This window comes from Protopterus annectens, chromosome 2.part2 (assembly GCF_019279795.1).
Source record: "Protopterus annectens isolate FY-2018-M chromosome 2.part2, PAN1.0, whole genome shotgun sequence".
NCBI lineage: Eukaryota > Metazoa > Chordata > Ceratodontiformes > Protopteridae > Protopterus > Protopterus annectens.
This window is the reverse complement of record NC_056730.1, coordinates 1,082,130,384-1,082,144,673: the sequence shown is the minus strand read 5'-3', so window position 1 is coordinate 1,082,144,673 and position 14,290 is coordinate 1,082,130,384. Positions and strand designations below refer to the sequence as shown.

Here is a 14,290-nt window from a genome sequence, read left to right as displayed (position 1 = left end):
GTTAGTAATTTAGCATTGTAGTAGTTTAACATGGAATATATGTGCATTGAGACTATTGATTTGATTTTTTTCTTTTTAACTGACACAAATGATTAGAAAACGAGACACAATGTGGAAACCCGGAGAACCAGCCGGTCTAGTCATTCTTCCAAAGAAGAGGTCAATTCTGAGGAATATGGTTCGGATCAGGAGGATGGCAGCAGTGTGTCCTCTGATGAGCAAGCCAATAATACAGACAATGAAGAAGAGATTGAGGAGGAGGAGGAGGAAGAGGATGATAGGGAAGAAGAGGAAGAAGATGATGCTGATGAACAGCATGAGGGAGAAGTGTATGAACAGCAGCAGCCAGAGCAGCAGCTACCACTTACACTACCAAATAAACAAGAGGAGCGAGAACAGAGAGATGGTAATGAGCAGAATGATTTTGACACACGAAGTGAAGCTAGTGATTCTGATTCTGCATCTTTTTCCGATGGAGATTCAAGGTCAGGTTCTGGCTCGGAAAGATCAGGTAAATAAGATTTCTTTACTGCAGGTTTGCACTATATATTGTTTTATTTTCATTTTTGAGGTTACCTTTGTATTTTTGTAATTAAATCCATAAAAAACATTTAAGCTTTGTATGTTTTATGTTGCCAAGTATGATATGTTTCTTCTCAGGATATACAACACATTATTGCATGCCATAAAAATGCAAGCTGAATATTTGAAATCCCTTTTAATCTATTCCAGCTTCACACTACATATTTCTTTGCTTTTTACCGAAAAAGTTGTTTTCAATTCTCATTGCATTCTTTCATTTATTCTCCAGTATCTTCTGCATCCATTTCTTGGTTGTGGAAGAGCCATACCCAGTCTTGGTGGTCATTGTTAGTAATTGTGCACTACTCAGGGGAACGAATCCTGCATAGAATGCTTGTCTTCTTGTTTGACGCACTTCACCTCCTTTCCTTCTGAACCAGTTTGAGTATTGCCAATTTAGTTGCAGTATGACTTTGGGGTAGATGAAGAAACCACATAATTTAGCAAAGCCCACATGGATAGAGGAAGGCATTACATTAAGTAGATTGTACATGTTTGCATCAGAATGTTGTAACTCTAATGTTGTCTTGTGCGTTAATCGGGTTGTGTCTTCATCTCTTGATATGGCAGGAAATTGTGAACTTAAGCCTTTCCTGCATTAGTACCTGTTAAATTCTTGATAAAGAAGACAAGGCAGAGAAGGGAGACGCATGCATTTAGTAAAAATCACTAAGGCAGTACTGTTTGTTGTGTATGAGAAATAAGTTGCTGCTTGCTTAGCTGTTCTGACTCCCACAGCTCCCCTTACATGAAGGGCGCAGGCTGATATCTCCTCCACTTCTGAAAATGTGTCTAAGCAAACTATCGCCTCCTGGCTTTCTAAAGCCATTTCTTTTTGTTCTTTTCATGGCAAGCAGCTTTCTTTTGCTTATTTCTGGAGTTTTTTTTAAGGGTCTGGATACTATATCCATTTTGGAAGCTGCAACTTGGTTTTCAGTTCACATCTGTACTAAACCTTTACAAGTTGGATGTTATTTTGAAAATCAGGGCCATGTTGCATGGGTTTTTTTGGAAGGTTCCTGTGCACTCCTCCCTTCTGCAAAGATTACTGCAATAGTGATAAGGAAAGGTATAGTACAGTTGTGTAAGATCATACCATAACAGTAGATGTCCTACTTCCCACTTTTGCAGTATTTTGTCTCTCCCCTCCTTTCCCCATTATCTTCAGTTGCTCTTTCTGGCAGAGGGTTATCCTTTTCTTCCCTTCCTGGATATGTATGTTGTTTTGTCTGGTGTTCCTCCAGTTAAACTACGGCAGTTCAGTTCTTTGGAGTAGGTGTGCATACGTCACACGTGTACCTCACGCAGTGGATGTAAGGCATACAACTGGTGTATAGCACCCGGAAGGTATAAAGGCTTTGGTATGCTGGCTTTACGTGCAGCTATCCTCTTCAGGATTTCCCATTGGTAGAGAGTATTGCAGCAGTGATGATTGGGACATCTACTGTTACAGTAAGATATTACACAGTTGTACTTTCTTCTCTTGTCTCTCTCTCTCTGCCATTTGGGCCTTTTTCCTGATGCCTAGTGGCCAAATCCCATTTGCTGCTGTACCTTTGTAAACTGTCTTGGTGATCTCGCTGCTAGGTGAGTATCTTTTGCCAGTACCAATTGGCATAGGAATTCAGTGGATGGTGCTTTGGCATTTGTTTCAGAGACATAGAAGGGTAATGAGACTTCAACTCCTTGTAGGTCTCCACAGAAATGACTTGTTTGTTTCCCTGTAGGCACCCTGACGCCCTTTCAGAAAAGGCTCCTCATTTTGAGAGGAAACGTATATGGAGCTTTGAGCCATCTGTTATGTCTTCCCTCTCGGATGCTGATGTTCTTCATCTCACATTGCTGCAGTCCTAACACTTGGGTAGTCCGCTGTCCCTCGGTCGGCCCGAATATCAGAGTATAAGGCTGACGTCGGTCAAGGCGCATTTGACTGACATCAGAACGTCAGGGTACAAATGCGCATGACCGACGTCATATCCTCAGTCTTTTTTGCCGCATGGTCCGATGCAGAAGCAGCGTTGCAAGTGCCGCTCGCTCTGAAATTTTTCAATTCGGAGTTTCAGACCGAAGTCAGAGTTGGTTAAGTACCCGCTGGGGAATATTTTGTTTTTTCTTGCCTCAGTGGTTTACCGGATGTCAGAAAAGTGAATAACTGTATTTCTTGTGGGAAACAGATACCGCATAGGGATTACCATAATTTGTGTATACCTTGTTTGGGACCTGAGCACGACGTTGTTGGGTGTCGCTTTTGTGCTAGGTTCAATAAACGCACTATAAAGCCGAGGTTGGATTGTGCCAGGTTGGTCTTTGGGAAGCGGTGCAATTACAATATGCCGCCGGATGCTCCGGCCGCTTCCTCAAAGAAGCGCAAGGACAAGGCAGTTAAACCTAGGTTAGAGGAGTCGTCCGAACCGGACGCCGGTTCTTTAGAGGCGCAGTGGAACCGGTGGTTCCGACGGAGGCCTCTATGGAGTCCCAGGGAGAAACTGTGTTTTACAGGATGTGGCCTCCCAGGAGGCAGGTCAGGCTGTAGGGGCTTCTCAGGTAACTGTACTCCCTCCCTTCCTAAGGTGTCTAGGCCTTCTCTTTCTGCTTCCAAGGCTTCTCCTAGAGGCAGGTCTAGTTTTGCTTCTGTGGGTGTCACTCCTAGTTCTTCAGGTTCTGTGCCCAAAAAGCACATGCTTAAAATGGCAGAAGATTTAATTTCTTTAATTAGAGGCTCTATGCCCCCTCCTGATAAGAGGCCTAGGATGGAACCTGTGTTGGGGGATTATGAGCAGGCTTCGGATGTGTCTGAGTCTTCGGCTGAAGACTTGCAGGAGTATTCTCATTATTCTGATTCTGATGTAGATGATTCTACTCCTTCTGCTTCTCCTCCTGAGGATTTTTCTTTTTCAGAGACCCTTCACTCCATGAGAGAGCATTTTAAATGGGAAGGTCAGGATTTCTCTGATTCCAGGAAAAGGCTTAGGGAATTTTTGTTTTACCCCAGCATAGGCCTTTAGCTATACCTCCTGTTCTGAATGTAGTGGAAGATGTGTTTGCAGAGGCTTCGCTTAATCCTGACTCTTTGCCTCCTGCTCCTGTTAAACCAGATAGGTATTACAGGGTGCCTGAAGCTCATAAGTATCTTTTTAAGAGTCCTAGGGCAGACCCAGAAACTGTTAGCCAGGGGCCTAAGGGTGTAAAGGCTTCTGTTGTCAAGAACTGTTCCTGCAGATAAAGAGGCCAGGGCCTTGGATAGATGGGGAAAGAAAGTTTATACTTCTTCCACTCTAGCCATGAGAGCTTTGAATTGCCAGTTTCACATGTTGAAATATCAAAATTATCTCCTTTCACAGTTGAAATCTAAGGTTGATACTCTGGAAGGTATTGATTGTAAAGAGTTACAAGATTTAGTGCATGTTTCTGAACAGGTGGGTAAGCATTCTTTGCAATGTGGTTTTGATGCTGTACAGGCCTCGTCTAGGGTTGCTGCCACTGGGTCAGTTCTTCGCAGGCATGCCTGGCTGAGGGATCAAAATTTATCTGACCATGTTAAAACTAGGATTTTGGATGCCCCTTTGCAATCTGATGTCTTGTTTGGTTCTCCTGTTGAGGCAGTTTTAAAGAAAATGGAAGACAAGGCTAAGTCTATGCAGACTGTTAAAGATTTTTTGCAGGTTCAGCCTCCAAAGTTTAGTAGAAATTGGCCTACTAAAGGGTGGACTTATCCTTCTTATGATTCCCAGTCTAGGGGTAGATCTAGACGTGGCAGGGGCAGAGGTCAGGGCTCTTTCAGGCCTAGGACAGGGAGTTCTCCTGCACAGTCTTCGGGTGAGGGCAGGGGTCAGTCCTTTCGTAAACAGACCCAATTACCTACTTTTTCAGCTGCCAGAACCTTCTCGCCTGGCAGCACCTTTGGGAGGAAGGTTGGCACTTTTCAAAGAAAATTGGAGTTTGATTACCCAAGACAGATGGGTACTGGATATCATACATCACGGTTACAGGTTTTATTTCCATACCTTGCCTCCTTTCAAAGGCATGCCAGACATTCCTCCTCAACAAAGAATAGAGGCTCACAAGCAAATTTCTCTGTTACTCCAAATAGGGGCCATACAGCCTGTTCCTATGCCAGAAAGGGGCCTAGGATTTTATTCTCGCCTGTTCCTTGTGCCAAAAAAGGGAACACGTGGAGACCAATTTTGGATTTATCTATCCTCAACACTTATCTGGACATTCCCAAGTTCAAAATGTTGACGTTACAACAGCTTTTACCTCTACTGGGCAAGGATCACTGGATGGTAACTTTGGATCTCAAGGAGGCTTACCTTCATGTTCCTATCAGGCTAAGTTGCAGGAAGTATCTGCGTTTTCGGACTGGGACTTCTCACTATCAGTTCTCTGCATTGCCCTTTGGCTTATCTACTGCGCCCAGAGTATTTACGAAAGTTCTGGCTCCAGTGATAGCTTTCTTCAGGCTAAAAGGAATACAAATCTGTCCTTATTTGGACGATTGCCTGATACTGGCTCAAGGAAGGGACGAGCTTCTTCGTCATTTAGAATATGTGATAGCAGTGCTAAGATGCTTGGGGTATTCTGTGAACGAAATAAAGTCCAGTCTAGTACCCTCTCAAGACATGTGCTTTCTGGGAGTAAGACTGAATACAGCATCCCAGATGGCCTTTCTAACCCCGGACAAACAAAAGAATCTTTCCCTTTACTTCCATCATCTATCTCTTCAGTCCGGGCTGACTGCAAGGACAGTCCTTCAAGCCTTAGGGTTCATGGCATCTTGTATTCTGGTGCTTCCCAATGCCAAACTGCATATGAGGAAGTTGCAATGGTATCTCAAAAATGTATGGACACAGCACTGCCAGCATCTGGACACTGTCATTCAAATAATACCTTGCATTCAAAAGGAATTTTTGTGGTGGGCTCAGGAATGTCACCTAAACAAGGGACTCTCTGTGACCCGGCCAGAGGCGAGTCAAATTTTGACAACAGATGCCTCAGACAAAGCTTGGGGAGCTCATCTAAATGGAAAGTGGATACAAGACAAGTGGCCTGTCAGACTACAGCATCTACATATCAACTTGAAGGAGATGTTAGCAGTCCAGTTTGCATTAATAGCTTTCAAGGATTTACTTCTTCCAGGGCAGGTGTTGATTCTAACAGACAACACAACTGTCATGTGGTACATCAACAAGCAAGGGGGAACACATTCTTATCCTCTATGCAGGCAAGCAATGATTTTGTGGGAGACGGCTCTCAGTTTACAACTAAGTCTTCAGGCAAGGTTTCTGCCTGGAGCACAGAACTCCTTAGCAGATGTGTTAAGCAGACAATTCATGGATCCCCACGAGTGGAAACTGGATCTTCATGTATTTCAGAAATTGACAGTGTCCTGGGGAACTCCAGACATAGATCTGTTCGCTTCTCCACTAAACCACCAGCTGCCAAAGTTTTGCACAAAGCGGTTTCATCCCACAGCTTGGAAAGTGGATGCTCTTTCTTTCAGTTGGAAAAATCTTCATGTATATGCCTTTCCACCTCTGCCTCTTCTTCCAGAGGTGCTCCTAAAGGTCAGACAAGACAAGCCAAGGATGATTTTAATAGCTCCAGATTGGCCTCGACAGCACTGGTACCCATTACTGAGAAGTCTGGTACGGAAGCCTCCATGGCCTTTGCCTTTGATTCCTCATCTGTTGTCCCAGGAGGACAGTCATTTGCTCAATGTCAAGCTTCACTCTCTTCACCTAACAGCATGGCATATTCTGTTTTAAACCATAAAGGGTCTCAACTTCCACAACAAGTTTTGAATGTGATTTTGGAAGCTAGAAGGCCTAGTACAAGGAAAGTGTACGCAGACAAATGGAAGAGATTTTTATTTTGGAGTGCAGCTAAGGATTTGGATGTTTCTGAGCTTGATTTAAGTGTGGCTCTTCAATATCTTACTGAGTTATTGGACAAAGGTTTGTCCTTCTCTTCTATTAAGATTCATGCTGCAGCAATTTCAGCTCACTACGACTGTGACCCACCATTGTTTTCTCATCCTTTGTTCAAGCAATTTCTTAGAGGGGCAAAGAATATAAGACCCCCACGAGAGCTCCTGCTCCTGCTTGGGATCTCAATTTTGTGTTGGAGAAACTCACTCTACAACCTTTTGAGCCTGCAGCTACTGCTGAGTTGAAATATTTGTCATGGAAGACTGCTTTTTGTTGGCCATTACCTCTGCAAGAAGGGTTTCTGAATTGCAGGCCCTTATGGCAGTTGAGCCTTTCTTAATTTTCCATAAGGATAGGGTATCTTTACGCACTAATCCTTCCTTTATGCCTAAAGTGGTTTCTAGTGTGGCTTTAAACCAAACTATTCATTTGCCTACTTTTTATGCAAATCCCCAGACTAAAGGGGAAAAGATTTTGCACACTTTAGATGTACACAGGCAGTTGCGATATTATTTGGACAGAACTAAAGGGTTCAGACAATCTCAGCAGTTATTAGTTTCTTTTGCTTTGTGCTCTCAGGGCAAGCCCGTGTCAAAACAAACTATTTCTAAGTGGATTGGATTTTGCATTGCTTTCTGTTATTCCCATCATGGCAAAGAGATTCCAGCTGGGATTAGGCCTCATTCCACTAGGGCTACTGCCACTTCAACAGCTTTTTGAGGGGGTGGCTACTAAGGATATTTTGGAGGCAGCCACTTGGAGTTCAGTGCATACCTTCTCTAGGCATTACCACCTTCCTCTGTACTCTAAATCCAGGGCTGGTTTTGCCACTGCTGTGTTGCAGGGCATTTTGGCAGCCCCTGCTTCATTATAGTTTAGCCATCCTCCCTTACCTCTGCTTTGGGATTCTACCCAAGTGTTAGGACTGCAGCAATGTGAGATGAAGAACATAGTACAGTTTTGTACCTACCATAAATGTAGATGTTCAAGATCCACATTGCTGCAGTCCAATTTACCCTCCCTCCTTCCCTCTGTAGTTTGAGGTGGTTGTGTGGGCTGGGTTATCCCTCTGAGGTATAGTGTATATATTGTATATATTGTACATATTTTTGGTGTTAGGCTGGTTGGTTGTTTAGTTGTTGTCTATGGGTTTTGACCTTTCCTTTTAGGGTCTTCTGACATCTGGGGCAAGAAAAGACTGAGGATATGACGTCGGTCATGCGCATTTGTACCCTGACGTTCTGATGTCAGTCAAATGCGCCTTGACCGACGTCAGCCTTATACTCTGATATTCGGGCCGACCGAGGGACAGCGGACTACCCAAGTGTTAGGACTGCAGCAATGTGGATCTTCGAACATCTACATTTATGGTAGGTACAAAACTGTACTTTTTGAAGCCTGGAAGCGTTCCACTTTTTCTCAAGTAAAACAAGATGTTTGCCATAATCTGTTAAATTGACTTCTAGGATTTTCTCACATTCTGTGCCAGGTGCACTTTTCCATACTATGTAAGTCACTAAATCAGAGATGTGTCTGTCATCTTCAGTTCTTTTCTGACATGTAAGGATTCAGATGTCCATCTATTGGTAGCATTCAAGCACCCATTGGAGCTGTGGTAAGTAGCCTTTTGGGATTTTTTCTCTGCTCTTTGTAGAGTTTGTTAAATTGCTATATTCAACTTTTTTTTTTTTTTTTTTTTTTTTTTTTACCCAGACATGTTTCCAGAATTGATGAATCCTTGGGAGAGGTTGCCAACAAATATTCTTTCAGCTGACCTAGACTTCTGCTGGGCTTTAATTTTCAGTGCCTACTCTGTCTTCGGCTTCAAGTGTCAAAGCATTGTGCTCCATTTAGTAAAAATGGCTCATTTCAGAGTGCACACTTTGCACGCTTTTCAGAGGCATGGAAAGCATTTTTCAGTAGGACAAAGGAAGTCCGATTTGGTAGTAGTCATTTTCACCTTGCATAAGCAGAGGTTCTCTAAGCATTGTTAGTGTAGGAAAAAGACAGCAGCCAAAACTTCTGCTGGCAGTGTATGCGATGCTTGTGTAACCTCCTTCAGTTGTATGAGGTCACAAGGGCATCTGTTTCAGGGGAGGCAGATGCTTTAGCCCACAGCTGATGCCTCCTCCTGTTGTGTCCCTTCCACCTACTGATACTTATGTTCTTTCTGACATTGAGATAAAGCCATCTTATTATTTCCAGATCTCTCTAGAATTAACTTTTCCCCACAGGTGGATCTTTTTTTCCAAGTAGGTTCTCACATGTCTAGGAGTTGTTCATTTTTCTTTGCCAGATGTTCTGCTTTTTCTTTGGAAGCTGCATTTCTTACAAAGTCTACAACCTGATCAAGAGTCACCCACACTGTCTGGAGTCCAGCCTCACAAAAAGAATAGGGAGTTGTCCCTTGTGGGCTGTTTTGACTCATCTAAGGGTGGGGTGAGGGCAAAGACATGAATGATAGATGTGAGATGTCCTCTCCCCTGTCTTGTGCCACAGATGATGGGTGGGGAATGAGCATTCTGGCTTATGATTCACCTTGGAGGACATACCCTTTGTCTTTTGAAAGAACATTTCCAGTGGTAGGAACTTGAGGCCTCAGCTATCCAGAAAAGAGAGATAAAACTTATGGGACTTGGTTGAATAAAACCATTGTGCTTAGCAATGCAAGGAAGAAAAAAACCATAGGATATAAATCTAAATTCTTTTATTGTTTCTCTGAACCATAAAAATCCAGTTATACAGGTTCAATGCTTCTAGCATTTTCCTGGGTAGGACTGAAACCATTATAACTGGATTTTTATGGGTTCAGAGAAAGTTATGCACATTTCATAATGCTAGATCCATGTGGTCTTCCTCTCACTGCCCCCTGTTCCCATATGGGGGGCACTGCCAAACCTTAAACTCCACCATCACTCAACACTGTAAGTTGCAAGAAATTAAATTTGTGGCATTTTCACTCACTGAAAGAATGCTTAAATAGCTGTTAGGCTTCTATTTAAGGATTAGTTTGATGCCCAGTAGTAGTATAGGGGAACCTCTGTTTTCCAAAGCCAAAATCCTTGCCTCTTCCTTGGATTTGTGGAATTGAAAAGATGATAATGGCTGTCTTTTGGGACTTAAACCCAAGACCTCCAACATAACATGCTGGTATTACTGCCGCTGGACCAACAAGAACCTCCGGACAGACAGGTATTGAGTTTTCCCGTAAGAGCCACAGTGGCACTGGGTCTATATCACTTTGATGAATGACAAATTAGAGGACGCCTGTTTGTCAAACAGCTGTTCATCAAAGCTACTGATCACTGAACTGAGTTTTCAGTGAAATTTTTCCTAGGGCAAACCCATGGTAGTCGACCCTAGTGACCATGAACAAAACCGTAAAACTTGACACTTTCCCAGGTGGGGGACCACTTCCCCCACACATTCCCTAACTAAATATACCATCTCCGAGATCACACTACAGTGGGGAAAAAGACAAATTGCAGATGATGCCCTACTGTTGGTTTGCCCTAGGAAAAATCTTGCTGAAAACTCCGTCTGATTAGTAGATTGGATGAAAAGGTGTTTGGATTAGACGTTCCCTGATTTGTGATTCTACAAAGTGATATAGATGCGCGACACCAACACTGCATGTTTAGAGTTACTTACAGAAAGTGTTTTTCTTGTGTGTGTGCCTGGATACTTGTCGATTCAGAGCCTTCTGCATTCTAGATAAATTGTAACTACTGCCCGAGTTACTTCTGCAGTACTGTAAAGGAGGAAGAGATTGGAGACTGAGAATACCTCACATTATTAGAGTGTGTGGCAGCATGCATGTTGATGATCTTAACAAGCCTTCACATGAAGAAACTCCAGTTGTACTTGAGCAGCTGGTGCCAGAACATACACCCATTGGAAACTGAGATGTTTGAACTGCCATTTGGGGGGGGGTTGTTGAGGTGGGGAATCTCTTGGTGAACTCGCTGTGCCCTTCCAGGTTCCCCATCCATACCTCTCAACCTGTTAGCTCAAGAAATCTGGACAAAGCCTTACATAATGAGGGGACAAAGGCCCAAAAATAGGGACAGATTTTAAATATTGCTCTTATAAACTTAGAAAGTAGTTAGAGTAGTAGGGTTTGTGTTAAAATGCATTTTCTAATGGATATGAAGTCTGAAACGCAACTATGTCATTATTTAGTGATTTCATTCCTTATTTCATCCCAGTGATTTGCTAGAAGCCCACAGGTTTTATGAGGAACAGACCAAAATTTTGAGGCAAAAATCTGGACATTTGTGAAAATCTGTACATTTGAGAAGTATGTACCCAACCATATGAAAAAAACTGCAACTAAGGAACTTGGGGGGGGGGGGTACAGAAGGGAGACAAAATGCTTAACCATCAAGGAATTGATGGCACTCATTCTGATCTAGAAAGCAGGATACTGCTAGTGAAGACAGGCGATACCACAGGAATGTGTTAAGTAAAGACTGTGGGACTTAGGCCTGCTAAATCTACTGGTTGGTCATGTAAGTGTGGGAGATAGCTTCAGAAGTGGGGATGTCCATGATGGCCACCTGTATCTCAGCAATAAAGAATGTAGTAGCAGACAAGTTGAGCAGATCCCAGGCAGGACCCCTAAGAGTCTAAATTAAACATGGATGTATTGCCTCACATTGGAACAAGCGGCAGAGGTAGTTTTGCACCAGGGTAGCAACTCCAGGGGCCTGAGAAATTGGTGACCTCTTCCTAATTTGCAAAGGTCAGTTTTTTCCCTCCCACACCCTATTCTGTTCGCCAAATGAAGGAGGAAAAAAAAGCAAAAAAAAACTTGTAGTGCTTTTTTTTTTTTTTGCCAAGACAACATTGGCTGACTCTCATAAACATAAATTATCGCTTGAGTGAGCAGACGTATAGACAAAAAATAGGGGTCCCTGCTGCAAACCAACTTGGGGCAGACAAAGACTGACTGGGTAATGTTGTTCTACTTCCAGGAATGCAGAAATATTCAGAGGACATGCCAAACATCCTGAAGGAGGGTAGGAAATCCAACACAGTAAAATGTTGCGTGACAAAGTGGAAACAATTCTCTTTCTTGTGCCACTCAAGGGAAAGGATCTAGAATTTCATTGGATGCTCTTCGTGTTTCACTGTTGCAGTCATTACATTTGGGTTATCAGCTTGCAGGTAGCCCTCAGTCGGCCTGATTAACAAACTCTTGGGTCTTGCGTTAGTTGCTGTCTCTTCTTCCATGACGTCAGGGGTATAAAACATGCAGCCGATGCCATTACATCAGTCTTTCTTGCCATGCGGTGCCCGAAGCAGAAGCAGTTTGCAAGTGCTGGTCGGCCGACTCCTGAAATTTTCATTTTCGAGTTTCAGAACCGAAGTCTTCAACTAAAGCTAAGTACCCCGTTGGGGAAGCTTTTTCTTGCTCCTTACCGATGTCAGTAAAAGTTAATAATTGCATTACTTGTGGAAAGCAAATACCTCATAAAGATTTTCATTCGTACTGTATTTCTTGCCTAGGCCCTGACCACGACATACCTTGCTGTCAGTTTTGTGCTTTATTTAATCAGCGCACTATCCGTCGTCGGTATATTTTCGCCTCTAAATATTTCAGTTCTTGGTTTAATTATCCAGAAATGTCGTCTGTTAGCCATCCGACTACCGGGATTCCGAAAAAAATGCAAAGATAAAGACAGGCCGCCGAGGTCCAAAACTGCTGATGACGCTTCTCCTAAGCCAGTCGCCAGTTCGCCGGTACTCAGTGAGGCGCTTTCGCAGCCTCTGATACCCGCTACTTTTGATTCGCAGGCCTTTACTGAGACCCATTCGGAGTCTGGTATGCCGCAAGATGCGTCCACTATGGAACCCGCAGATGTCTCTACCTTGGATGGGTCCGGAGCTACTGCGCAGGCACCGGCTTCTAAGGGTGTATTCAGACCTACGGACTTGTATATTAAATCAACGCCTCCTCCTTTACTTAGGCCTAAATCTCGATCCATGTCTAAAAAAACCGAAGCCCAGGCCACATGCTCAGCCTCTATGCCTACAAAACAAATAAGAAAGGCTAAACATCTAATAATTCTAATCGGGGGTAGCCCCCCCCCCCCCCCCCCCAAGAGGCCTAGGACTGAAGTTGATTATGAATCTTCTGATCAGGATTCTGTTTTTTCTGATTCTTCTGATGATCTGGATTTGCCCTTATCTACTTATGAAGATTCTGATGCAGAGGACTCCTTTCCCTCTGCTTCCCCTCCTGAGGATTTTTCTTTTGGGGAAACCTTACATACTCTAAGGGAGCATTTCCACTGGGAAAGCCAGGATTTTTCCGATTCAAAAAAGAGGCTTAGGGATTTCCTTTTCCTATCTCAGCATAGGCCTTTAGTTATTCCTCCTGTACTAGACATTGTTGATGATGACATTTCGGAATCTAGTTTGGCCCCTGATTCCCTGCGTCCTGCTCCCAGAAAACCTGACAGATACTACAGGGCCCCTGAGTCCCGCAAGTTCCTTTTTTAAAAATCCTATTGCAGATCCAGAGACAATTTCACAGGGGTCCAAGGGCATTAAGGCTTCTACTGCTAAAAATCCTACCCCTTCTGATAGAGACTGCAGGGCGCTGGATAGATGGGGTAAGAAGGTTTACACTTCTGCAACCTTGGCCATTAGGGCTTTAAACTGCCAGTTTCATATGTTGAAGTATCAGCAACATGTTATTGGACTGCTTAAACAGAAAACTATGTTGATTCCTGACTGTGTGGAAAATAAAGAATTACAGGATTTAATGCATTCTGCTGAACAAGTTGGAAAACATATTTTGCAATGTGGTTTTGATTCGTTAGAGGCCTCTTGCAGACAGGGCTGCTGTTACTGAGTCTGTGCTCAGAAGGCATGCTTGGCTTAAGGGGCAATCTTTGCCTGATCATGTTAAAGCTAAATTGTTGGATGCTCCTTTAAATCAGGACTGCCTGTTTGGCAACAAGGCTGAGGAAGTTCTTAAAAAGATGGAAGATATAGCTAAATCTATGCAAACTGTTAAAGATTTTTTTACAAGTTCAGCCTCCTAGATTTAGTAGGCACTGACCCACTAAGAATTGGTCCTTTCCAGCCCCTTCCAGGTCTTCTCAAGCCAAACCCAGACACAGCAAAAAACCCAGGTTTCAGTCCCAGGGGACACGCACAACTAAGCAGTGGTGGGGGGGGGGGGGGGGCTCCACTTCCAAATCTGGGAATAATAAGACTCCCCCCTATGGTAAACTGTCTCAATTACTTCCTTTTAAAATTTCCAAGCATTTAGCAACTGACTGCCCCTTTGGGGGGAAAGATTGCTCTTCATGCAAGGAATTGGGAACTTATTACCCAGGACAAATGGGTTTTAAATATAGTGTCCCAGGGATACAGATTTCACTTCCACACGTTGCCAACACCAAGCGGGTGGCCGGACCTACCCCCAAATCAATGGGCAGAGGCCCAAAAACCCGTACTTTCTCTCAAGCATGGGGGCTATTCAGCTGGTACCAGAAGAGGAAATGGGACAAGGCTTCTACTCGAGACTTTTCCTGGTACCCAGAAAAGACGATTCATGGCGTCCTGTCCTGGAGTTTTAGAGATTCCAAAATTCATGATGCTGACTCTTCACCAATTACTTCCTATTCTAGGCAAAGATGCCTGGTTGGCAGCACTAGATTTAAAAGAAGCATAACTGCACATCCCAATCAGGGAATCTTGCAGAGGATACCTACGCTTCAAAGCAGGCTACACGCACTATCAGTTATCTGCTCTGGCTTTTGGCT

The 14,290-nt window shown here is 43.5% G+C and overlaps 1 protein-coding gene across 4 annotated transcripts in view; it reads left to right on the top strand.

Moving 5' to 3' along the window:
* YTHDC1 (YTH domain containing 1) overlaps window positions 1-14,290 on the top strand; it is a 1,387,762-nt gene that overhangs the window by 335,004 nt on the left and 1,038,468 nt on the right. For all 4 annotated transcript variants that reach the window (XM_044064303.1, XM_044064301.1, XM_044064302.1 and 1 more), the window contains exon 4: window positions 97-511. In XM_044064303.1, the coding sequence (XP_043920238.1) occupies window positions 97-511 (415 nt within the window). The remainder of the gene's footprint in view (window positions 1-96; window positions 512-14,290) is intronic.